At 41.2% G+C, this 26,579-nt stretch overlaps 2 protein-coding genes across 15 annotated transcripts in view; one reads left to right on the top strand and one right to left on the bottom strand.

Moving 5' to 3' along the window:
* Positions 1–730: 730 nt before the first annotated feature.
* SNRPC (small nuclear ribonucleoprotein polypeptide C) lies at positions 731–11,356 on the bottom strand. Its single transcript, XM_005309685.4, has 6 exons — positions 11,219–11,356; positions 9,419–9,461; positions 7,992–8,100; positions 5,024–5,113; positions 4,222–4,326; positions 731–1,084 (listed from the first exon to the last, which is right to left on the bottom strand). Exons 1-6 carry the CDS (start codon positions 11,224–11,226, stop codon positions 960–962), a joined length of 480 nt encoding a protein of 159 aa, XP_005309742.1. The 5' UTR covers positions 11,227–11,356; the 3' UTR covers positions 731–959.
* A 7,752-nt stretch (positions 11,357–19,108) lies between these two features.
* The window catches only part of ILRUN (inflammation and lipid regulator with UBA-like and NBR1-like domains), a 50,197-nt gene continuing 42,726 nt past the window's right edge, over positions 19,109–26,579 (top strand). For 3 of the 14 annotated variants that reach the window (XR_006176338.2, XR_006176337.2, XM_042858118.2), the window contains exon 1: positions 19,138–19,452. Coding sequence is in view for 6 of the 14 variants with exons in the window: in XM_042858118.2 (XP_042714052.1) it covers positions 19,295–19,452 (158 nt within the window). In the remaining 8 variants the exon portion in view is untranslated. Of the gene's footprint in view, positions 19,453–26,579 lie in introns of all 14 variants that reach the window. The other 11 variants (XM_042858117.2, XM_065591681.1, XR_002889775.3 and 8 more) reach the window with 9 other exon arrangements.

The following is a 26,579-nucleotide window of genomic DNA, read 5'->3' as shown; positions in this document are numbered from 1 at the left end:
AAAATATACAGAGCTACTCTGCTTGTATGTGGTGTGAAATTGTCTTAGTGCAATGCAGATGTGGAACTCCAATAAAGCATGGCACTTCCAAAAACAGGACCCCATTATTACAGCTAAGTGGCCCTGGGCCTGGTGCAACAGAACTTTTTTTAAAATTTGAAAAGTGAAACTAGAGCTGTCAGTTGCTAGTCTGACAGCACTGACGACTTAAATACTGTCTATTTACATTATAGGTACAGCACAAGTAAAGGCAAGTATTCCCCTACACACGAGAGCTACTTTACTGCAATAAATAACACTAGAGCAGTGTTTCCCTGGGGCTATAGCGCCAATTGCTATAGTTTCTCTGAAGAAGGGCCAGCACATTATGAAATACATCATATTTGGCAGCAGCATAGGGTTTCATTGAATGTTGCAGGGATTCACTGCAGTCCTTTCAGACATTGTATTTTTATTAAAAATAAGCCTGCATTTATAGTTTTATAAAAGTGTTTCATACTGCAGGGAACACATCACAGTGTATCAAAACGGGGGGGGGGGGGGGGGGGGGAACTATCAAAAAGGGATAGAGGGATGTTGCAATGGAAATCTCAGAGAAGAAAGCACAAAAGACAAATGTAGCACAAGGCTGTAAATGAAACGGGGTTAGTGGGGGATCTACATATCAGGTTTCTTATTCTACTGGAGACCACAAAACACACACATAGGAAAGCACATCCAACTCTCTGTATCTAAACCAGCATCAACATTTTATTGTTACATTTCAAAAGCAAATGGTGCAAAAAACAGTTACAATGCATCAGCCCAGTGCTCCCTAAATCAGACCTTCTGCAGTTTGAAGGGGCAGCAGGTCTTGTCATCACACCGTTTTGATATAAAATCCTGGAGATGCAGCACCATGATGTTCTGGTGAAGAACATAAAACAGAAACAAAGGAAAGTGTAGCTCCACTTCTATTTCTATCTTTCTGGACGGGTCATCCCTGGCCTCGTTGGCACCATCATGGGCCTGGAGGGAGGTCTCATCATTGGAGGGCCTGGCATCATTGGCATGTGTCCTCCCATGGGCGGCCTCATCCCTGGAGCTACAACACGGCAGAAAAATAGAAAGCACCAGAATAGGCCGATTAGGCATCAGTACAAAACAGTTTGAAAGAGGCTGAACTTAGTCACTCTGCTGAGAAATATCTATATTCTAAGTTTAGAAAGAATAAAACCATTGATCTGCAAGTCTTCTGGATACAGGGAATAAGTCTTCCTGAGAGAGAGTCTAGTGATTATAGGACTAGGAGCCAGAACTCTAGGGATATGTTTCTAATTTTGACATAATCATTATCTTATAGGTGGATAAACTATCACTTAATTACTTCACAGAAAGGTCAGGAAATTAACTTTTAGAAAGTGCTTTGAGATCCTCTGATGCAACGTGCTACAGAATGGCCGAATAACTTACTTCTTGTCTCTTTGCATGACAGCATTATCAGGAAGGAAAGCTTGAATCATTACAAACACTAGATCAGGGGTGGGCAAACTACGGCCTGCAGGCCGGATCCGGCCCCTCAGGGCTTTGGATCTGGCCCACGGGATTGCCCCCCGAGGCCCCATGGGCCCCGCGCTGCTCTCAGCTGCAGCCGGCCCAACGTCCCTGCGGCCCCTGGACCCTTGACTCCAGGCACTGCCCCCCGCAGCTCCTACTGGCCGGGAATGGGGAACCATGGCCAATGGGAGCTTCAGGGGAGGTAATAATATATGGAGATATACCTATCTCAGATCTGGGAGGGACCTTGAAAGGTTATCGAGTCCAGCCCCCTGCCTTCACTAAGAGGACCAGGTACCTGGAGGCGCGGCAAGGGCAGCGCACATGGAGCCCTCTGACACCCTCCCCCTTCCTGGAGCGGCGTGGGGACAGGGACAGGGCAGGCTTTTAATCACCAACACCCTGCCGAGCCCCCTTGTATACTCCACACCCCTCCTGCACCCCAACCCCCTGCTGCACCCTAACCCTCTGCCCTGAGCCCCCTCCTGCACTCTGCACCCCTGCCCTGAGACCCCTCCTGCACTCTGCACCCCCCTGCACCCCTGCCCTGAACCCCCTCCTGCACTCTGCACCCCAATCCCTTGCCCCAAGTCCCTTCCTGCACACCGCACCCCCTCCCGCACCCCAGCCCCCTGCCCTGGCCCTGCATACAATTTCCCCACCCAGATGTGGTCCTCGGCCCAAAAAGTTTGCCCACCCCTGCACTAGATCATGTTGAATCAATTATTCAAGTATTCTCAGAAGATTTGCCATTTACACCTCTCACAAGGACAAGCATTGCACTGCAGGTTAGTCTGAGATGTAAAGTCCACTCTTTATGCCCCTTATTGAGCGCTGCTTCTCTACTACTGAGAAGAGCATCACAAAGGACACTGCACCACTGCTGATGTGTAGTTTTATTCCTTGGATCCTACTGTAGAAATACTCAGTGAATCCAGACATGCTGTATGACAACAAGCCTTCCTGTGCCAATACTGTCAGTACAGAGATGGAAAATAATACCCTTTTGGTTTTTTCTTTACCAATTTCTTTAATAACTCTTAATATTTCTGGGATTACATTCCTTGGCAACACCCCAAAATATTTCAAATTCTACAAAACTTCACATAATACACTGCAATCTCCACTTATCTCTAAAATATATCTACCCCCCTGGTGCAGACACTACTTAACAGTGCATGCAATTTAATACTACACAAATTTAGTATATTAAGTTAACAATTAGGGCTGTCAATTAATTGCAGTTAACTCAAGTGATTAACTCAAAACAAAGTAACCCAAGTAAAAAAATGAATCATGATTAATTGCCGTTTTAAATCACACTAGTAAGTAGTAATAGAATACAAATTTAAATTAGTTATAAATATTTTTGGATGTTTTCTACATTTTCAAATACACGGATTTCAATTACAACACAATACAAAGTGTACAGTGCTCACTTTATATTGTTATTTTTATTACAAATATTTGCACTAAAGAAAAAATAGTATGAGGTGCATTAAAAAAATACAAGTATTGTAGTGTAATCTCTATCATGGAAGTGCAACTTACAAATGTCGAATTTTTTGACATTAAATCGCACTCAAAAACAAAACCCATGTAAAACTTTAGAGCCTACAAGTCCATTCATTCCTAATTTTTCTTCAGCCAAATGTTAAGGACAAACGAGTTTATTTTACATTTATGGGAGATAATGCTGCAGCTACTTCTTTACGTCACCTGAAAGTGAGAACAGGTGTTCACATGGCAGTGTTGTAGCCAGCATTGCAAGGTATTTAGGCGCCAGCTATGCTAAACGTTTGTATGCACCTTCATGCTTTAACTTGTAAATTGCACTACTTTTTGTTTATTTTTTTACAGTGCAAATATTTGTAATAAAAATAATATAAAGTGAGAACTCTACACTTTGTATGTGTTGTAATTTAATTCAATATATTTGAAAATATAGAAAAATATTTAAATATATTATAAATTTAAATTGTATTCTATTATTGTTTAACAGTGTGATTTAAACTGCAATTAATCATGATTATTTTTTTTAATCTGGTGATTAATGTTTTTAATTGTTTTAACAGCCCTATTAACAATACTGTTTAAAATAGTTTAAAGATCTGGAATGAAAATGATATGGGGTACCAGGCAAACTGTATCCAATTTTTACTGCAAGGGAAAATTATGGAGATAATGAAATCATCAGTCAAAACTTGACCTCAACACAAGGATTATCAGATACTCTTGGTTATTAAAGTGGCATTAGTGACAAAAGCTAAGGACATCAGTTTTACCACTCATCTCTAACACCACGCAGAGGCCAGTGGATCAGTACGGATTGAGTGCAAAGAATTACCTACTGAAACACTACCACAACCTGAAGACTTTGGCCATTTCCCCATCCAACTACTGACCTAGCTCAACTGCTTAGCATACAAGAGCTGATTAGATTTCATCCTAAAGTTAAGTGGCCACAAGCTAGTGTGTGTCAATAAATTTAACACCCAGGTACTCCAACTGCTTAGAGAGAATATTTTCCATTGACTATCATTTACAGACATTCACTTTGCTGTGAATCAAGATATTAAACAACTGGAAACATCTCAATCACCTTGCTAATCTAAACGAGCAGTACTCAATTATAAAAAAAATAAACCAACTAGAAATTACATGTTTCTGCAGGCTGAGACTTACCAGGACCAACTGGCATCATTCCTGGAGGAGGTGGGCCCATCATTGGCATCATTGGAGGTCCACCCATATGGGGAGCTGGCATCATACCTGGTCGTGGAGGACCAGCTGAAAGAACATGTATAAAAACTGATTACACGCACATCTAAATCAATGTGTGTGTCATGCTAGCAGATGCGAAAGTGATGTGGAATCCTAGTTAATAAACACTTGTAAACGGCTAAAGATCTTCAGTTTGTGTCTTGTACAGTCTCTTATGATAGTGTACGAACATCCCTTTTCAATTTTAGTTCACTTTTCAGCAGCCAAGAAATTAGTCAATCACCTGCTGCTGCACATCTAATAAAAATGACCAATCTGTCCTGCAACAGGGATAAGATCTTTAATAATAAGGAACCATTTCCCAAATGGAATGCAGAGCATATTAAATAGTTTCTCTTCTACTTCAAGAATATGAGTGGTGTGAGTGGCTTCATTAGAGATACAGTAAAAAAGCTAGCATGCAAATGAAGGAACAGTTATTTTACAGCCTATTGCATTTAACACCACTATGCAAAATGTTAGAATGAAATTGCTAAAAAAACTCAAGATTATTCAGAGCTATTGGAGGACTCACAAAGAACTGCTTTACATTTTCATTATCAAGCTCAGGGAACATTCTGAGTTCACAAATTACTTTGTAATATTTTAAATCAGAGGACACTTCTAGCAAAGTCCTATTGAAGAAGAAAGCGAGCAGTAGCCAACAAATAGGTATGCTGCTGGCCTGCTGCTCACAATGCAAGAACTCAATATTCAAACTTACGCATATTGGGAGGAGGGGGGATCATGGCTCCCGCAGGAGGTGGAGCAGAAAAAGGAGTAGGTGGAATTTTGCCTTGTTGAAATGCAGCCGCTACATTAGGAAATAAGGGGAGACAGTCATTAATTTGTCAACAGAACTACTATAGTATTCTGACAACACGAGTTTCTCCCCGCCTTGACTCTTTCCCAAAATATAATTATTTACATCATGCTGAAATCACACGTGGTCAGAGCCTCCTGAAAGCTGCAGTACAGGCTGGACTCTTCAACATGTCCCGGCCTGAATACTGCTTCTACTGAGGCGGAAGTACACACTGTATGCCTTTTGCCTTCCTAAAAAGATTTATAAATACCAATTATCTAAGTAAACAAAAACTAGAGCAGACTGAGGAACTTCACATAGTTAACTGAATGAGAAGTGGGATAGCACATGAAATTCCATGCTGACAAATGCAAAGTAATTAACAGGAAAGAAAACATCAACTACTCATACACACTGTTGGATTCCAAATTAACTTCAAATGGTCAGGGAAAAGACACAGGCATCACTGCAGATAACTACAGGAACACCTCTGCCCAATGTACAGCAATGGTCAAAAATAGACAGAGGTCTACAACGGATATAAAGAATGGAACAGAAAATACTGACAGTATTATGCCTCTTAAAATCAATTATCAACACCCACTTGGAATACTGTGTTCAGTTCTAGTGACCTTATCTCAAAATGGATATGGCTGAAAGATTGTTCAGAAATAGGCAATGAAAGGCATAGATAGACTTCCATATGATAGAAGACTGAAGAGACAGATTGTTTAGAGAGGAGACAAACGAGAGGAACATAACAGAGATAGCAAAATTATTAATGGTATTGAGAAGTGAAATTTAGTACTTTTATTTACTCCCAAAATACAAAAACAAAAGGGACCATCAATGGCAACATATTTAAAAGTCATTCTCTTCTTTAAGTTTCGTCTCATGGAGATTCAGTCCTGCCTGGAATATCATGAGAGCTGGAGGCTTCTGCCTCAGGCTGCTCTCCCAGCCAGCATTACCACACGGTTGTACCTACCCCATCCTGCCCCTTGCTCCCATAGCTCATGAAGCCTGGACAGTAGTAAGGAGCAGTTCAACTTATGGAATGACAAATCTAGAATGAAGGATTGCACTCTATGGGCTACGTTAAGATTATTTCAGAGTCCTAGATAGCATTTAGTCCCTATAAAAGGCTTAATGAACATTTTCCCCTGCCCCTAACAAAAATGTTAATTGATCAGAGCAGCTGAAAAGGGTAAGGAACCCAGGACTGTAACTTAGAGAGAGCTTCCATATTATTTAACTCATAATTGATATAATTCCAAGTAAAATTTCACAGCGTGGTCTGTTCTAAGACTAAAAATGCAGAGGGGGGGGGGGGGGGAAGAGTCAGAAAAAGTAATAGTGACCTGTTTCTGCCTTTTTCGAATTGGGGACGTTTCACGTGTTAGGTGAACGTGATCACCACTACACTACAGGGCTTCTCTTTTTTTGCCACAGACTTTGCCGAATGCACAGGAATGTTTTCTCTGGCTACAGAAGCTACCTAATGCAATGTCTATATCTATGGCCTTCCTGCTCACAAAACAGTCATGCCCCTGCCTAAGGCTGACACAGCGCGGAGTGCATGTGACACAGCGACCTGGCTCGGGCAGGATCGCTAGCGAGGTATGACACTTTTGCCGTTAAGCAAACAGCAATTCTTTCCTGGCCTCTGCCGCTGAATGCCTCCATGCATTACGCTGTGCCCTATCAGTGCAGGAGGACTGCCTGAGTTCGGAAAATATGTCATCGCAAGTGCGGTTTTTTTGCCTTCTAATCTGCGATAACTTCAGGGATGGAGATGATAGGGGGAGCGTAGAAACATTCTGGGGGACTGCATGGTCACCTGTGCTGCTGAGTTTGCCACACTGGCCAAACAGGAAATGAAATTCAAAAGTTCCCAGTGCTTTTACTGTGTACCTGGCTAGTGCATCTGAGTTCAAAGTGCTGTCCAGAGTGGTCACAATGGAGCACTTTCGGATAGCTCCTGGAGGCCAATACCATCAAATTGCGTCCACACAACCCCAAATTTGACCCGGCGATGTCTATTTCAGCATTAATCCCCTCGTCGGGGAGGAGTACATAAATCGATTTTAAGAGCCCTTTTAAGTCGAGAAAAATGGCTTTGTCATGTGGACGGGTGCAGGGTTAAATCAATCTAACGCTGCTAAATTCGACCTAAACTCGTAGTGTAGACCAGGGCTTACAGTTCTGCAGTGGCACAGCTGCACCACGGTAGTGATTAGTGAAAACGCTACCTATATTGATGGGAGAGCTTCTTCGGTCAGCATAGGTACTCCACCTCCTTGAGAAGCAGTAGCTATGTTGATGGGAGAAGCCCTCCCAACAACATAGCACTGTCTACACCAGTGTTAGGTCAATGTAACTATGTCGCTCAGGGATGTGGATTAAGTTGGTAGCATAGACCAAGCCCTAGAGAAAGGGAACAGTGTTTTGGCTCTCCCACAATAGGAGGGAGCTCAAAAGATGTCCTTCAGATCTGCAGCAAAAGGACTATTAGAAGTTGCTGATATAGGAAGCTGTTTCACAATAAGGGTTTGGGACTTGGTAATTTAGGATAATATGCCATTAGCTTTCAAAAAAAAATCTCCAATGAAGTAGGTGGAGAGTTATGCATAAAAACCTGAGCTGAAGATGACCCTTAAACTAACGGCCTACTAATACAGGCACCCCTCATGTGAAACCCCATCAATTTAAAGAAAAGTTCCATCCACAGAGTAGCTACATAACAAGGTTCGATATTACTTTCCTGTTCAGACGCACAAGTCAGGACCTTCAGTATTATAATTTACATCTATCCAATGCAACAGGACAGAGGTAGGAGGGAACCTTTTAAGTGAAATGATCTAGATCATGAGGTGATTTTTCTTACTTGTTTTATCAATCAGGCTCTGAGCTTGTTCTTCCATCCATTTCTGATAGTAATCTTTCACATTCTCTTTGTGTTTCCGACCACTGCAGTGGGTTTTTCTCACAGATGGCTGCAAAATGAAGAGATGCTGTTGTCCATGCACTAAGCACACGTGAGCCAAAGATCTATTTCAAGTTCATATAAAACCACCACAACTTGCAGTCAAGAAACACACACACATAGGTTGAGTGGCATACACCAATGGTTCTCAGCCTTTCTGGACTACTGTACCCCTTTCAGGAGTCTGATTTGTCTTGTGTACCCACAAGTTTCACCTCACTTAAACATCACTTGCTTACAAAAATCAGACATAAAAATACAAAAAAGTGTCACAGCACACTATCTGGGCTTGAAGATTCAGCAGGAGTATGACTGAAGCCCCAAGCCCCGGCAGGTGCGCCCCGGCTCTCCAACTTCTGAAGATTGTCATATGCGGCTCGGAGGGTCAGTAAGTTTGGCCACCCCGGTATAGTATATAAAGCAGCATAAACAAGTCATTGTCTGCATTTAATTTTAGTTTGTACTGACTTCACTAGTGCTTTTATTGTTGTTAAATGAGACAAATATCTGGAAGAGTTGATGTACCCATGGAAGACCTCTGCGTACCCCTGGTTGAGAACCATTGGCATATACAGTCAGATGACCGATACAGTCCAATATCTGTGTTTGGAAGCTACAGATCTCTACATCTAGTTTAATTTTTTATAAGTTTATTTCCTATGATGTGAACAATATAGTCGTCCCCAATATGCTCACTGTGACACCAACTGGATATATTAATTTGCATGACACTAGCAAATCTATAAGAACCCATGAAACATCATATGAGAGGTACAGCTTATATGGAGAAACAGATCTTACATAAAACTTAAAATTTAATATTTTGAGGGGGTTTCATTTTGGTAAGGAAATGTTCTTTTCAAGCTTGGTATCTTCATTTTAATAGAAGGCAAGATGTTTGACTTATCGTTCAGTTCCAAAATAGAATTTAGAGTAAATCTATTGTTTCTGAGAGGGAATGATAAATGTTCAAACTTATTTTTTATGTTACTGTTGGATGAATGCTGACAGACATTTGACAGGGTAATAGCTTTCCCCAAATCAATTTTGCCACACCACATCACATTGGGCCAGACCCCTCTCCTTTTCACCGGTATTCTTCCTTTTAAATAATCAAACCTGATAAAACTGTACCATTCAGTCTCAAGTATAATGGTGCCTCTCCTCTCCAAGGTACAATGTTATGTTTAAGAAAATCTCTCAGATATATTATCCCTAAAGTAAATATATATTTATGTAGCAATGTACCCAGTACTATCTTTTCAAAGGAAAAACTGATTTCTAACTGGATACTCGAAAAGTATGAATACAAAGAGTTTGGTACTTACAGAGTCATGGGTGAGGTATGTGTCACAATAGTCACAATAAAACCTGAAGAAAAATAAAACTGTTTTAGAAACTGGGGGAATTATTACTTATTTCCAATACTTAAGATCTGTACAAGATTAAAAATATACATTTTCAGTTAGAACCTGTTATTTCTAGAAGTCAATCAATAGTCATTTACTTTGACAGGAAAAAAAATTAACCTTTTAGTTTTATCTTTGCTTAACCCCAATATTTTTCTGTCTCAAATCTAAAAAATTAATTGGGGCCCCAATCCCACAAGCAGACCTGTATGGGCAGACCCTTCTGCTCATAGAATCATAAGACTTGAAGGGACCTCAAGAGGTCATCTAGTCCAATCGCCTGCACTCATGGCAGGACTAAGTATTATCTAGACCATTCCTGACAGGTGTTTGTCTAAACTGCTCTTAAAAATCTCCAATGATGGAGATTCCCCAACTTCCCTGGGCAATTTGTTCCAGTGCTTAACCAACCTGAGAGTTAAGAAGTTTTTCCTAATGTCCAACCTAAACCTCCCTTGCTACAATTTAAGCCCATTGCTTCTTGTCCTATCCTCAGAGGTTAAGAACAATTCTTCTCCCTCCTCCTTGTAACAACCTTTTATGTACTCGAAAATGGTTATCGTGTCCACTCTCAGTCTTCTCTTTTCCAGAATAAATAAACCCAATTTTTTCAATCTTCCCTCATACATCATGTTTTCTAGACCTTTAATCATTTTTGTTGCTCTTCTCTGGACTTTCTCCAATTTGTCCACATCTTTCCTGAAATGTGGCGCCCAGAATTGGACACAATACTCCACCTGAGGCCTAATCAGCACAGAGTAGAGAGAAAAAAAATACTTCTCGGGTCTTGCTTACAACACTCCTGCTAATACATCCCAAAATGACATTCGCTTTTTTTTGCAACACGGTTACTCTGTCAACTCATATTTAGCTTATAGTCCACTATGATCCCCAAATCCCTTCCTGCAGTACTCCTTCCTAGGCAGTCATTTCCCATTTTGTATGTGTCTAACTGAGTGTTCCTTCCTAAGTGGAGTACTTTGCATTTGTCCTTATTGAATTTCATCCTATTTACATCAGACCATTTCTCCAGTTTGTCCAGAGCATTTTGAATTTTAATCCTAACCACCAAAGCACTTGTAACCCCTCCCAGCTTGATATCATCCACAAACTTTATACATGTACTCTCTATTACATTATCTACACCAGTGATGTAGATAGGGTGACCAGACAGCAAGTGTGAAAAATCAGGACGGGAGTGGGGGGTCATAGAACCCTATATAAGAAAAAGCCCCAAATATCAGGACTGTCCCTATAAAATCGGAACATCTGGTCACCCTAGATGTAGATATTGAACAGAACCGGACGCAGACCTGATCCCTGCGGGACCCCACTCGTTATGCCCTTCCCTCATGCAGAATTCCACTGATGTCGCAGGCCTCCTTTTTCACGACTGGGGCTGTAACTAGTTTGCTTTGTACAGTTCTACCCCCCCTCGCCCTTCCGCCTCAACCACCCCCCTCCCTCACTGCCCCCTACCCCAGAGACCCCCCCACCCGCCCCCCACCACTAAACCAATGCCCCCCTCAACGGCCACAGCCCCTCCGTCTCTCGCCGCTCCGGCACGGCCGTCACCTCCCTGCTCCCCAGGAGGCCCCCGCAGCTCCCGGAATCGGGGCAGCAGCAGACTCTGAAGGCCCGGGGGGTGACTGAGCGGGAGGGGGGGTCCCCAGCCGCCTCCCCACCGTCCCGCGGGGGGCCCGGCCCAGGCTCACTCACTTGGGCATGTTGCTCTGGGGCCCAGGCGCCGCTAGCAGGAAGTGAGACAATCGCTACGCGACTGCTTCCCGCCTTCTAAGCGCTTTGGCGTGACCCTCCCTCGGCACCCGTAGTAGAGCCTGCAGTACTCTACTACTATCTCAACGATCATGGGCGCATTGCAAGCTGGGATTTGTAGTTTTTCTCCCGTCCCAGACGCCTATGGTGCCTCGCGAGGGTCAAACGCGACCATCTCTCAGCGATTCGCTTTTCCCTGCGGAAAGTGACTCTCAGAGCGCGTGGAGAGAAGGGACAGCGTTTCTCTGGGATAAACTTCCCCACATTGCCCCGATGCTACCCTGTCTTTACTGCTCCTTCCCTATACTGTCCCCATACTGTTCCTTCAAAATTCCCCTTCTCTTAAGCTCCCCCATGCTGCTCCCTCTAGAGCAGTGGCTCTCAACGTTTCCAGACGACTGTACCCCTTTCAGGAGTCGGATTTGTCTTGTGTACCCCCAGTTTCACCTCACTTAAAAACTTTTTGCTTACAAACTCAGACATAAAAAATACAAGTGTCACACCCACTAGTACTGAAAAATGGCTTACTTTTTCATTTTTACTATATAATTATAAAATAAATCAATTGGAATATAAATATTGTACTTACATTTCAGTGTATAGTATACAGAGTAGTATAAACAAGTCATTGTTTGTATGAAATTTTAGTTTGTGTTGCCTTCACTAGTGCTTTTTATGTAGCCTGTTGTAAAACTAGGCAACTAGATGAGTTGATGTACCCTCTGGAAGACCTCTGCGTAGCCCCAGGGGTATGCATACCCCTGGCTGAGAACCAATGCTTTAAAGATTAATCTTTAAATTTGAAACCTAATTTGGCCTCAGTCAGCTTTGTCATCAGATAGACTATTAGAACATTAAATAATATAGTTGAAAGAATGCATCCCTGGTGTCCTCCTGATTCTACTGAAAATCAGTCTGTATTACAATTGTTGACCCTCACACAGCTAAATGCACTGTGGTGCAGTTTGACACACTAAATCCTCAGGCACCTCATACTGATGTAGCATTATCTACAGTGCTGACTGATGTACTGAGTCAAAAGCGGCTGCAAAGTCTATAAACACAAAGTTAACTTCCTTTTGTCTTTCTAGTTGTTTTTCAATAACATTCAGCAGAGCATACATAGCATGGACTGTAGATTGACCTGTGAAAACACCATATTGGTTATACAGGTTGTCTCTCATTTTGGGATTGAAGCAGTATTTCAGTTGGTTGAGTAGTCTGATCATTAACACCTTCCCTGGGACTGACAAGCAGCATTATGCCTTTATAGTTTGAGCAAGATGATCACTCTTCTTTATTTAAATATGGGATGCTTCCTCCCCTTTTCCAATCTTTTGGAATGTGACTGCTTTCCCAAATTTTAAGACAACTCTATAAAGCTAGTGAACTAAATCTGAGCTGCTATTCTTTAGCAGTCTGATGAAATATTCTCAAAAGTAGGTGTTTTATCATTTTTAACTGTTTGACCACAAGCATCACATCTTCTAATGTCATTGGCCTGTTTTCTGATAGATTATTTTTTGGATTAACTTGTAATTTACATCTTGGCGGGATCTGTTCGTTAATTCACAACAATGCTCACAGCAACACTTAGGTTGTGCATCAATATCCTGGCAGTATTCTCCATTTTTGTCCTTAACTTGTGGAACTTATTCAGCCCAAATGGGAGTTATATCACACATTACAAGAGCAAGTGTTATTTTAGTAGATCATTCCTGTTCTTCACAACATCAGCTCTGCTGTCTTGTGCACATACACATAAAGATAGATAAGGTAGGAGAGATGGCCCTTTCATTTCTTTATTATATAGTTAAGTGATTTACATCCCTACGCTTTAAAATATGACAGAATGTATGAGACTGGATGACACCGTACTTGTTCACAGGCTACATAGCCATTCATCTCTACAGCCTTGATCCTGCAATCAGATTTATGCAGATGGACCCTTGTGCCCACATGGTGCACACTGAAGTCAATGTCGTATGCAATGGTTTGTCGGCACTGATCATATTGCAGGATCATACACTAGATCATTAGTTTAAATACAGCTCAGGTTGACCATCTTCACTATCTGACAGCTGCTTGACTTTCTATGTACAATGAGTTGGTGGGTCTCAGTTCACTTCCTAGTCACAGACTGATGTGTAAAAAACTAGCAGTCAAGCAACATACAGGGATCAATTCATCCAGCACTGAAATGCAGTCATAATTGGGTTTAACAGTGTATGGCAACACCACATGAGATCTCAGGACCCAAAGTTAACAGCAACATGTTATCTTGAAACCCAAGAGAGAATTGTAGGGAGGCAGAATGTAGCTACCTAAGTAGGGATTTGGCAGGACAGTAAGGTAACCACTTATGCAATAATAGTAATAATAATAGTAATTAATAATAAACCCCCAAGGCTTAGAAATACTGGTTTGGCACCCAGCAGGGTATAACCTGCCAACCCAAACAAATATGGAGAATACAGGCAATTGATAATTATTACGAACGGTGTAAGGAGGGTAGTAAATGGGGCCTCAGAAGAGCTTAGCTGGACTGGAGGCTCCTCACCCATGAGGGTATGTTGTGTGGGGGCGTACAACCCCTGGATGATATCCTGTAACTGTCCAAACAACCCAAGAAAACCAGAGATCATTGTTAATAAAAGAGTGAAATGGACTCGCAGTGGAAATCCACAAGTGATCCAGTATTGGATTTTGGCAAAACCTGGAGAGGCTGGAGGAAATGAATGCTTCAATACTGGAAGGAGGGAAATGACAACAACACGGAGAAAGAAATTACTGAGCATAGAGTTGCCGGATAACTAAGAGCTTTATTCCAAAGAGGAGAATTTATACTAATGCAGATTGAAAGCCTGAAAAGGGAGATTAGTGGTGTTGATCCACATGCAAATATATTGGTAGAAGCAATGATACGGGATACACAGCAGCCATAATTGTCCCAGACCAATTGGGGTAGGCAAACAGATCAGACATAGTTGCTGTAGGAAAGAAGACAAAACAAGACTATGTTGTGATGGTTCTCGGGATACCCAGGACTCTGAGTCACCTTGTTACCCCGCTTCCTCCAGAACGAGGGAGTCCTGCTTGTGATTAATTGGGTGTCAGCTCCCTGACACCACCAGCCTGTTAGCCACTCAAGTACTCTCCTCTGGGCTATGCCAGCCCTTACTTCACCTTGAAGGCTAACAAATCGTGCACCCCAGTTCCTGAGTGCTTTTGAAGAATTCACTCTTCTGTTCTGCCCCTTATCCACTGTATGCTCACAGAAATACCAAAAATCCCAAAAGGAACAGTATACATACAGCCTTGTATGAATCAGCTCAGAAACAGCACTTAGATATATTTATAGCGGAAACAAGAATAAATTTATCATCAAAAATTCAAAATTAATGTGATAGTGAGTAAGAATACTGGAAACAAAATCACAGACTAAACTTAGCTAACCTCCTGTCTAAAGTTAACCTCCTGTCTAAAGAAGTTTATCCCCAAAGTCCTCTACACTACAGTGTTTCAACTATGGCTGGCTGAGATCCCACTTTCAGAAATGTAAATGCACTGTTTACTTCCTCATTACAGGATAAGGGGGTGTTGTCTTTGCCTTCTACTTGTACTCCTAAAGTTCATTGTTTCTACTCAGAGATAAGATAATCACCTGGGGCTTATTTTTTCTGTGTGCTCCTTTCCTGTTGACTTCACATCTCTTTGTTGACTTTTTATGTAAATGTGTAGCCATTGTTGTAGCGGGTCAATTTATGTCCCCACAGAGAGACAGGTGAATAAACATCTCTTGTGTGACAGAAAACCTGCTTTGTCTCCTCTGCTGGTGACTCAGACTTTGACACAAACTCTAAGAACATATTTTCATTATATATACATAACTCCTTACATAGCATCTGTGCATAGCTTTCACAACAATATTAATGACCATGTGACCCTCGTTCATTTGAGACCTCACGTGACATTCTTTGGTGAACCAGAATGTATGGACCAGGATCAGGACATTGCTGTAAACCCCTTGCCAGTAAGTATTAAAGAGTTCTTGAGTCACATGTGTTCATTGATACTGTCATACCAGCAGACAGAAACATAAAAAAGAAACAATAAGACAAGTTAACAAGTATGAAGATCTCTGGCCCAAAGTGAAAAGATTATGGAAAACTAGAACAAAAGTGATTACTGGAGAACTTGAAGTGGATGATCCTTAAGGGTATGAATGAGCAGCTCAAAAACACTTTAGAAGCACAAGACATCATGACCAGTGAGCTCCAGAAGACAGCACTCTTAGGCACTGCAAGCATTTCAAGGAAAGTCAAAGGAGAATGAGTGCATTTAAGTACCCAAAATCCAGGAATTCTGCAGAGGGTTTAACAAAACTCTTGAGTATCTAAACCCACAGAGTCGTTCATTGTCAGGATTTATTGGTGACTCATGGAGCTACATTTTAAACAGTAGTTTTCCTTTTGTTATGCATAAAGATCTTGTATGTTGTTAAGGACATTTGTTTAAAAAAATTCCCATGATGTAATACTGAAGGATAATAATAATTAATAATGAATGACTGCGAGCAATCAGGATGTCAATTTTGACTCATCCAAAAGACATAATAGTATAGGGTATCTCGGATGGTGTGACAGTAGCATGTAGAATAATATTAAGAGCTGACGATATAGCAAAGGAAAACAAACCCAGTGGAAATGCCAAGATTGCTAGGTTGGGCATCACTGATTCATTTATTGACACGACTACTAATTATATGATTTGTCTATTTATAACATGCATTAAAGCATCTTCCTATGATGTGTTTAACCTGAGGGTTGGATATGCTTGTTTATTTCTCCTATGATATTTTTCAACAAAGGTTACTTTTTAATTGCTAAATGTTTTAGCAATAAAGTCAGGTCCTGTGTTCTCAGTTAGTCACCTTTTCTGATATATCAGCAAGAAACAGCAGTTTTTCCCAGGCACAAACCACAAAGAGAATCCTCTGGATTCTCAGAATGAAATATCCTAAATTTGGTGTTTGTGGAAAGTCACTTCTCTCCCCATATTGCTTGAACTTTGTAGTTTGTTTTGCTTTTCATTTGCGCTGATTTTCTCGTGAACTTGTGTTGTAATGTTTACTATATAAATATTGCAACAGGTCACTTCCTCTCAGTGATCCTTAGAACTAATACCACTATTGCCTTTAATATGCAGAAAAACAACAACCTATTAGGTGTCTTTATACTCTCACTGCTGATGACTGGGTATGGTCTGACATTTGTATCAGGTTTCTTTCTGTCAAAGGAAACAAGTAATGCCATCTCAAAAGAGGCAAGTTATGTTCTGCTTTGTTTGAAAACATGCCTGTGTATGTGTGGGAGAGAGAAGTGGTGGTTTAGGATTATGAAGGAGGACAAGTACTCAAAGCCTAGGAGTAATAATAATAAGTGGAGATATCCCATCTCCTAGAACTGGAAGAGACCTTGAAAGGTCATCGAGTCCAGCCCCCTGCCTTCACTAGCAGGCCCAAGTACTGATTTTGCCCCAAATCCCCAAGTGGCCCCCTCAAGGATTGAACTCACAACCCTGGGTTTAACAGACCAATGCTCAAACCACTGAGCTATAGTACTCCATTGTAAAATTATAATTTAAAGACAGACTCCAATGGTTTGACAGATTACCTTAGATCCTTAGGTAAACAAATAGTTAAATATTAATGACAGATAAACAAATACTTCAAGAGACAATGTAAATTAAAAATTATATTTCTGTCCAAAAATGGTGTACCTAATGTCGTTTCAAGTAACATGATTACTGTGGCCATGTTTACACAACAAAGTTCAGTCAACACAAGTTACATCGCTGTACAGTGGCTGAAATTTGTGAATTGGTCAGACGCGTGGATGCTTGGCTACTTGCATCAGTTCTGTGCATACTCACAAGGAGTGCTTGTGTCAATGTAAAGTGCGGTGCACCTTAGGTAGGCAGTGCTTTCTGGTGTAATATCTTTTGGGACATTTTCTCCGTGCTTTGTGGGATAGTAATGAGTTGCCCAGGGATTACTGTAAGAAGTTAGTACAAAAATAGTTTCCCTTGTTTTTTATTTTTTTTTTCAGTTTGCTTGCTTTTCAGTCAGATGCAATGTTCATTTAAGACAATGGGAGTTTTTAATTTATATAAATGAGTGTTGGATCAAGCCTTTAGTACACCTGACAGCACTTGGTGTGTAGTAAGTTAAGAACATAAGAACAGCCATATTGGGTCATATCAGTGGTCCACCATCTAGCCCAGTATCCTGTCTTCTGACAAAAGCAACAGAGGGTCCTGTGGCACCTTTAAGACTAACAGAAGTATTGGAAGCATAAGCTTTCGTGGGTAAGGACCTCACTTCTTCAGATGCAAGTACACTGTCTTCTGACAGTGGCCAATGCCCGGTGCTTCAGAAGGAATGAATACAGGACAAGCTGAAAAAAACAAGGGAAACTTTTTTTTTGTACTAACTTCTTAAAGTAATCCCTGAGCGACTCACTACTATCCCACATAATCACTATTTCTTGTAAAGTATCATTTATGCCCCAATTCTGCAAACATTTCAGCATGTGAATAATTTATGCATATTAAAGGGCTTACAGGATTGTAGCCTTTGATTTCAGTGGGGCTTCCAGCAAACTCAGGGGCCTGCTTGAATATATCATCTTTTAGGACTGAAGCCTTATGAAATTGATTCCTTGCTGAACAGATGCTTAAAAAACATCAACAGAGGAACAGAAAAGTCCTTACAATTTTTACAGGATTTTTTTTTAAATATCCAAGTTATACTGCTTAAAAGGGCATTCTATCATTAGATAGTTTCAAAATAGTCAAGTTGACAGTTTCCCATTTACTCAATTTGGACTGTGAAACTAAATTAGTCTGTTTAGTCATTTTCACTTTCTGTTTTTTGTGTGATTTAGTGGATCATTTAGGGCCTGATTGTGGAAGGGGCTGAGCAGGCACAGATCTCATGAGATGGTTACCTACCATTTCTAAAATCAGGCCATTAACATTTTTCACTATCTAGAAAATGTGGATAATAATACTGACCTACCCTGTGGGATTGTGACGCTATTCTTCTTCTTCTTATTATTCTTTATTTATTAGAGTATTTTCCATATTCATAAATACAGATCAGTTATATATTCCTCTATTTTTAAACATATTTGTGATTAACCTGCATCTACAATGTATATTACATGGAGGTGACACTATTATATTATATGATTTTCTTTCACCATCATTAGATTGATTTGCATGTTAACATATGAGAAGCATATACCCCTGTACAGTTGAACAGCCATGTGACTGATTTACATATATAAACAAATGAAATTTCGTCTGTGTTTAGCAATGTGGTTAATTTGCATATGTAAATGAAGTAGGTATTATATCCGTATGCGTCTGTGCTTGATCGGGTGTCATTTGCCTATGTAAACCATATTCATTCATTTGCTGTGATCTCATTATTCGAATAAACGTGCTTAATTTCCCTATGTAAATGTGAAAATATTTCTCTATGCCATGTTCATCTGTTGCATGTACATATGTAAAGGAGAATCACTTATTGATCACATGCCTATTTTAATCCTGTGAATAATTTGCATATGTGAAAACTGATTTCCATAGGCGAATTATTAATCTGCATACATAAACATATGCAAATTAATTATAGGCATATGACATAATTATTTTGCATACGTAAATAACGTGCCCTTGCGGATCTCCTTCTGCCGCCGTGGAGAGGGTTCCCGGGTGGGGCTCTGTTTGTAGTTTTCCTTTAGCTGACGTCACCACGTCTGTGCGGTCACGCAACGAGATGACGTTACAGGTGGCGTGCCCCGCGTGTGGGCGGGACGGAGCGTGCGCAGTGTCTCGGGACTCGCTCCCCTCGTCCCCTCCCCCCATGCAGCGCTGAGGAGACGGGCGGCGGAGCGGAGCAGGGGAGGCCCGGGGCCTAGCGGAGCGGGCTGGAGCGGCGGCCCCGGCGCCATGGAGGGGATGGACGTGGACCTGGACGCCGAGCTGATGCAGAAGTTCAGCTGCCTGGGCACCACCGACAAGGACGTGCTGATCGGCGAGTTCCAGCGGCTGCTGGGCTTCCAGCTGAGCCCGGCCGGCTGCGCCTTCTTCCTGGACATGACCAACTGGTAAGGGACCGGGCCTGGCCGGGAGCGGGACCGGCGGCGGGCGGACCGGGGGGATGGCAGCCGAGCCCTGGGGGAAGGAGAGGGCGGGCTGGGGGCACTGGCGGCTGCGCGGGAGACGAGGTAAGACAGGCACTGTGGGGAGGGTAGGTCCGGGGAGGGGGTAAACAGGGCTCTGGGTGGAGGGCAGGCTGGCGGAAAGGTGGGGTATGCCGGGCCCTGTGTGTGGGGGGGTAAGCCGGGCCCTGTGGGGAGGGCAGGCTGGGGACTGGGAGAGGGTAAGCTGGGCCCTGTGGGGAGGGAAAGGAGAGGGTAGGCCAGCTATGGTTGTGTACTCTGTCTGCACCTTTTTCTTGGCCATGATAAGCCTGGAAGACAAGTCCTAGTGTGGGAGAAGCACCTGAGCAGCCTTTTCCCAGCCAGTAAACACAGAGAGAGACACAGAAGCTTTTAACTTGGGCATGACTCTTAGTTTCCTTGAAATCAGGAGGAATGAGTCTCGCACCACCAAGCAGTCTGCAGGGGAGTGGTCCTCTGGTGTCGCCCCCTACCCCCCAGGTTGTTTCTCCTGTCTGTTGCGGATACACAATATTTGGTGTATGTGGGGCCCTCTTCTCTCTGGGGAGCCTGTCTACAGTTGGATGGGATAGGGCATGGGGAGCTCGGTTTCTACCTTCCACTTGGATACAAGTACTTGTATCTACACTGCTGGAAGGACCAATGAGGCATTAGTACCCTGTCCTGCTGACATCATCTCCCACAGTCCTGCAGGCTTTCCTAGGGTAGGCAATTATAATAAAAAATGTGGCACCCTCTTGTTTCCCCTGCATCTTTCCCAGCACATTTTACTGACTTCGGTAAGAGAAATTACTCCTATGTTCCTAGTAGAGCTCACAAGGCTATGGGAAAGTGATCTGGAGTCCTGTCTGAACCATCACAACCAAGTCATTGGCTGAATTTCAGTTGTTAGCTCCTTGTCACAGTTAAAACATCAGTGGCAGAAAGATCAAGTTTGACTTACAGATCCAGGTGGCAGCTAGAAAAAAAGTCCCTCTTACAAAGTGAGCGAACTTTTTTTTTTGAATTGTTGAAAGGATAAACATGAAAACAGTGTAATATTTAGCCGCGCATTTGTCTAGAGCCCTGTTTCACATGACACTGGAGATTGCCTTTTTGGAAAGTGAAGAAAGGGTGAATGATCAGCAAATGCTGGATCCATCTTAAGCTAGTCTCCTGAATCCAGGGAAGGTGTCATGCGAAGAAGTGGTGAGTTTCTTCAGGACAAGTGTGTTCATGACAAAATATTTCCTATGCAAATTTTTTGGGACAGTAACATAAATACAAACTGTCTGCAGTACGTGTGAGGTTTGTTTCAGAGTAATATTGGCTTTTCCCTGTACATTGCATTTCTCTTGGAAGAATAACTTCATAGGCCAACATTGTGAACTCAGAAATTATCATGGGTGACATAAAGGGATTTTTTTGTGCTTCTGTAATAATTTTGATTTTTTGTTAGGAAGACACGTTTGTCTTCAGAAATATTACTTGGCCACTTAATACTTTGTGTCACTGCTTCCTTTATAAAATCCTGTTTTCAGGCATGAATAAATCAGTCATAAAACTAACTCTTGGGTGAAACCTGGTGTCAGCAGTTCGGGCACCTGTTTTTATTAATGAATTTTCAACAAAATTATTCAAGCATTTTTGCCATGAGTTTGAGTTATAAATGTTTTTTTGGGTGCTGGCTTGTACTCAGATCAGACTGTTTCATCTTTGTATGAAAGAAGTTATGTAAACATAAATAACATAAGTAACACATTCTGCATGTAGTCAAATGGTTTTGGGAGTACTGAAAGAAATTTGAAATTGGTCAACATTTAGGCTGACATTTTCTAATTTGTGTGCCTAAATTCACATCCTTAATGTTGTTTCTAGTATGTGAATTTAGTAAAAAGGGATTGGAACTGATGCTGATGGGGTCTTATCGATTGAAAAATGTAAGGAGGAAAATGTTTATTAATTTGAACGTAGTACAACCGATCCATGGAATATGGCTCCAGTTTCTCGTGTATCCCCCTTTAAGTGAATTTAGTGGCCATGAAAGTGAGGGATTTTAATAGCATTGCCTTGAGCCAAGTGTGCTGACAGGTGCTGTGGAAACTTCCCTCGTGTAACCTTACCAGTGTGCTACAATCCTGATCTGTAGCATCGTTTACTATGCCAGACCCAGGACACCCCACAGCTCTGCCAGTGCACCTCAGCCCAAATCTGCAGCACCCTGACTGTTGGTCATGAACCTATAATGGGCAAATACAGCCTACTGTAGGTATCTGGGGTACTAGCGTGGAACGGCCAAACCCCTTTTTGCTTGTGACCTAGGCCATAATTTGAACCAGCTTTCTTTAAAGGAAAACCTTGCTCTTTGGCATGTTGAGGCAACGTGGAAGTTATAGTTGTATAATACATACAAGCAGTCCCAAGGTAACGTAAGACAGTGGCCCTCTAGGTTTGGGTGGTGGGTGGGAAGAGTGTGTTCAATCTATCCTGAAAACAGTTTGTTGGTTTCACTACCAAGTTGCTTGTTCTTCTCTTAGGAAGACAAAAAACTCACTTCAGCCTTAGAGATGGCTCTTCAATTCCCCCTTCTTCCCAGCTTATGATTAATGTACATCTACAGCAGGTTGTAGGGGACGTGCACAGCAGGGTCAGTGACAGTGCACTCATGTGGAAGACCAAGGACTTCACCTCCCCTCTTCTTGTACACATACACAAATTTAAAAAAACAACAAACCAGCTAACTATATTGTAGTGAAAACTGTTTCCTTCACAACAGTAGTGAAATCCGCTCTTTAAGGATATCTGTTACACCATGATCAAACCTGAAGTTGCTTGCTTGCATGTTGATAAAGTACCATGCTGTAACAAATCAGAGCTGTGAAGTGTTTTTGGAGGGCACTTCCAATGGTATTTCATTTGTAAACTTATTGGACATGCTGATAAATGAATTTATTATAAATTTGCAAGCCGGGGGTGGGAAGATATTTTGAAAATATTTTGGCAGTTGTCAGAAAAATCTGGACAAACAGTGAATTACTTTAAATACCCTTTAAACTTCTGATTTTTCCAGTTCAATATACCAAGCAGCAGAGAGGGCACATTGTAGCTTGTTGGAAACTTTAAATTAAGGGTACTTTAAGACAGTGGGTCTCAACCTTTCCAGAATACTGTATCCCTTTCAAGAGTCTGATTTGTCTTGTTACCCCCAGTTTCACGTCACTTAAACGTACAAAATCAGACATAAAAATAAGTGTCACAGCACACTATTACTGAAAGATTGCTTACTTTCTCATTCTTACTATATCAGTATAATATAAAATCAATTGGAATATAAATATTGTACTTACATTTCAGTGTATAGTATACAGAGCCATATAAGCAAATAATTATCTGAAATTTTAGTTTGTACTGACTGGGCTACTGTTGTAAAACTAGACAAATATCTAGATGTGTTCATGTACCCCCCTGGAAGACCTCTGAGTACTCCCAGGGATATATGTACCCCTGGTTGAGAATCACTGGTTTAAGAAACAGCCTCCTGCCTTATTAGGAATATAGTGAAAACACTGCAGATAGAGTACATCTTGAGCTTGCACAGTTTTCCAAGGTTTTTTTCCCTTAATGATCAAAAGCTATGAATTCAATATTTAATTGAACTTTATCTACTTTCTTTCCATTTTTCTAAATCACTTCCTTAGAACTTTGCCTTTGTTTATAAGCCATTCGGTTCTTTTTGGATTGTTCCAGTTTCTCAGTATTGCCCCTTGGACCACAAAATCCAAGTTGCTCCATTTTTTTGGGCTTTATTTTAGGTGCTCGCTGTGTGTTCTCTGAAAACGGCACCACCACAACATGGGTTTTGGTGAGGAGCTTTTTGTGATTGAGGGGGAAAAAGGTGTATGATGGGGTTAGCTTCTTGTCAGACTTGATACTCTTGCTTGGTGCTGAAAGTTGAGTTCTATCAATGTCACTTTGGCACTAAGTCACAGAGGGTCCTGTGGCACCTTTAAGACTAACAGAAGTATTGGGAGCATAAGCTTTCGTGGGTAAGAACCTCACTTCTTCTCTTGCATCTGAAGAAGTGAGGTTCTTACCCACGAAAGCTTATGCTCCCAATACTTCTGTTAGTCTTAAAGGTGCCACAGGACCCTCTGTGACTTTTTACAGATTCTGACTAACACGGCTACCCCTCTGATACTTTGGCACTAAATTATCACTTAATGATGGAGATTACACGGGTAGTGTAGTCAGTGTGCATTTTATGGCCAACACATCTGGGATAAAATCTGCCCTTCATTAAATAGCCTATTTAACTATCACTCTGCGTGTTCCCATCCCCCCTCCAGATGTTACGTAATCCAGACAACTGGCTAACTGACACTGAAAAGCGTCTGGCATCTTGGGCTTAAGCACTGGGAAAAGTGTTCTGGTCAAATGATTTTTGTGGTAAAGTTAAGTTTCAGGTGTCCAGAGGAACTTTGAGTGTTATATGGTATGACTAGTAACATGTCTGAGCTTGTTCCCCTCCTTCCCTCAAAATCCCTAGTAATGTCTAATTGTATCTACATTAGAAATTTGTATGAAAATCCCTTCTGTGTAGTGTGCATACATTGAAACTTTTATTGCTATTCTTGCATTAGGACAATTATTAGTCAGTGCTTAGGACAGGTAAAGCCATGTTATTTAGCCACAGGAAAATTCTTGCAGAATAAAGTTCATACAGTAAAATAATTTTTGGGTGAAGTGCAGTTAATCATGAGCACTGCTGATTTTAAAAAAAAATCATCAGTCTATCAGAAGATTTCACTTTTGTTACAGGTAATTCAGGTTACTCTAAAAGTAAGAGACTAGAGGAAAATGGCATTTTTTTTCTTTATCTCTTTGTGTGGAGTCAGTTTCACTCTTTCCCTTGTGTGGTTAGTTTCCCCTTTTGTTTATGTGGATATCAGATTGCATCAGGGGAGAGAGAAATACTTTTTTAAATTGAAAAATGTGATTTGTAAAACCACAAAAATTGGCTAGGGGAGGGATTCAAGTGGCAGATGTAGGACCTGAAACTACTCTTAATTTACTTTTAAAATGTACTAGATTTCAAATAGATGGTGGTGTTTAATTTTAAATTCCTGCCTTAATACAAGTAGATGTTGGGATGTCACGGTGAGTCCCTTTAATTTAGCATTTAAATAAAACAATAACTTACACCTGCAGTATTTATTGACATATTTACTTTTTACTTCTGTTGAAGTATTTTTTTATATTAGCCTAATAAATGTAGCAATTAATTTAGGTTTGGCAGTTGTGAAAACTGGTTGCCAGATGGTGTCCGTTATAAATACCAGTGTTATTGTAGTAAACCTTAATTTGTTTTGTTCTTAGCTTTCTGTAAGAAAAATCTTTTTTGTGTTGAGACTTTCTATGTATGTCTTTTTCCTGAGATTGATTTTTTTTAAAGGTAGAATAAAATCTGCTTTGGAGGAATTGAAATGTGTATATGAACAGAAATACTTAAAAAAAAATCTGTTTTGAGGGTATTTGAGGGTCAACATTGTGATGCTCAAATTTGGCATGGACAGAGTAGTTTTGAATAACTTTGCTTTTGTTTATAGTATCTCCTCTCCAAAGATTTGTAATATATTTTTGCTTCTCAAACCTCTCCCCTTTAATGTGTGATAAATATTCTTGTTTTACAAGTGGGGAATTGAGGTGAAGGGAGGGTAAATCTGTGGCAGAGCCATTGTTTGGTGTAAAAATATTGGTTGTAAAAAGTCAGCATTTTGAAATTGTCTAATGAGCATGTGTAGGTGATGATTTTAACTCACAAGGGTGCTCTTCCAAACAGTCCAAATTTTTATTTTGTCCATTTAATACACCACCTATCCAGGGAGGAAGTGCAGATAGGGCTCTGGACTGGGAGTCAGGATACCCAGATGCTAGCTTTAGCTTTGCCATTCATTTGCTGTATGAGCTTGCCCAAGACTGCATGTCTGTTTTGTCCTCTGTAAAGTAAGGATAGTGATACCCAGCTTGATAAAGCAGTTTGAGATCTTTGGATGAAAAGTACCTTTATAAATGCTAATATTGGTATCTCTTCCCTAAGTACTCTGCAGAATTAAAAACACAAAGATAAACATGCTTTGTAATTTTAAAATGCAAAAACAAGGTAACTTAGCCAGGTCACAATAGAAGAAATACCACCACAAAATAAAGTTAGAAATTGGTCCAGTAATGGTATTACCTTACACAGCTAGCGTCTCTAACAACACAATAAAAGAATGTAACATAATTTGCCCCCATTCAGCACGTAAGTCGCACATAGCATGCCCATGTGAAATAAAGCCCGTTATATGAAATAAGATTCCCACCAAGCGCTTCCAAATCCCTCAGCCCTTCTCAGAAAATACACAGACAATGTGCCTTGCATTGTGTTCTGAAAGTTTACTAATCTGGGCTGAGGAGAAGACTCTTTCACAGAGAATGCTCTGCTAGCATTCCTCTGTTAGACACACCTCCCCCCTCCCCCTGGTTTGTCATCTCAAGCACTTCCAAAAATTACATCTACCATGGTATGTTCAGAGAGAGCGGCAATGATTAATCATCTAGACCCGTACTGTTCAGAGCTTTATGGGTGAAAAATCAACAACTTAAATTCCACTTGGAAGCTGACTGAAAGACAGTGCGGACCTCTGAGCACCAATGAGATGGGCTCCCTGTGTGAAGGTCAGCGGCTTTATGCGCCAGCTTAAGCCTTCAAATGTCTGTAAGTGTAGCCTCATATGCAGCACATTGTGGTAATATCTGCTCACTGTGACAAAGCTATAGTTGATTGTAGCAAGGTCTGTAGTGGAAAGAAAAGGTCATGTTCTTTTTTGCCAGGTGCAGATGACACCACAGTCCTGATGACTGCTCCTACTGTAAGTTCTTATTAATAATACCTGGGTATTCCAGGGCAGCTTGGGATCTAACAAGGCTCCCATGTTGTGAACCTGAGCAATAAAAGGCCGACATTCTGTCAGTGAAAGGGATGTGTCCACTACTTGAGGTTGTTTCCCTAATGTACATTGCACCATAGTCAG

Source organism: Chrysemys picta, chromosome 4, assembly GCF_011386835.1.
Source record: "Chrysemys picta bellii isolate R12L10 chromosome 4, ASM1138683v2, whole genome shotgun sequence".
Classification (NCBI taxonomy): Eukaryota; Metazoa; Chordata; order Testudines; family Emydidae; genus Chrysemys; species Chrysemys picta.
Note: the sequence above shows the minus strand (reverse complement) of the source record. Positions and strands in the feature narration are given on the sequence as shown.

Excerpts from the sequence above, each read along its gene's own strand:
- SNRPC (XM_005309685.4), bottom strand. Across the intron at positions 8,101-9,418 it reads CATACCTCACCCATGACTCT|CCATCTGTGAGAAAAACCCA; the intron begins GTAAGTACCAAA and ends TTCATTTTGCAG. Across the intron at positions 4,327-5,023 it reads CCCCCCTCCTCCCAATATGC|CTGGTCCTCCACGACCAGGT; the intron begins GTAAGTTTGAAT and ends ATGTTCTTTCAG.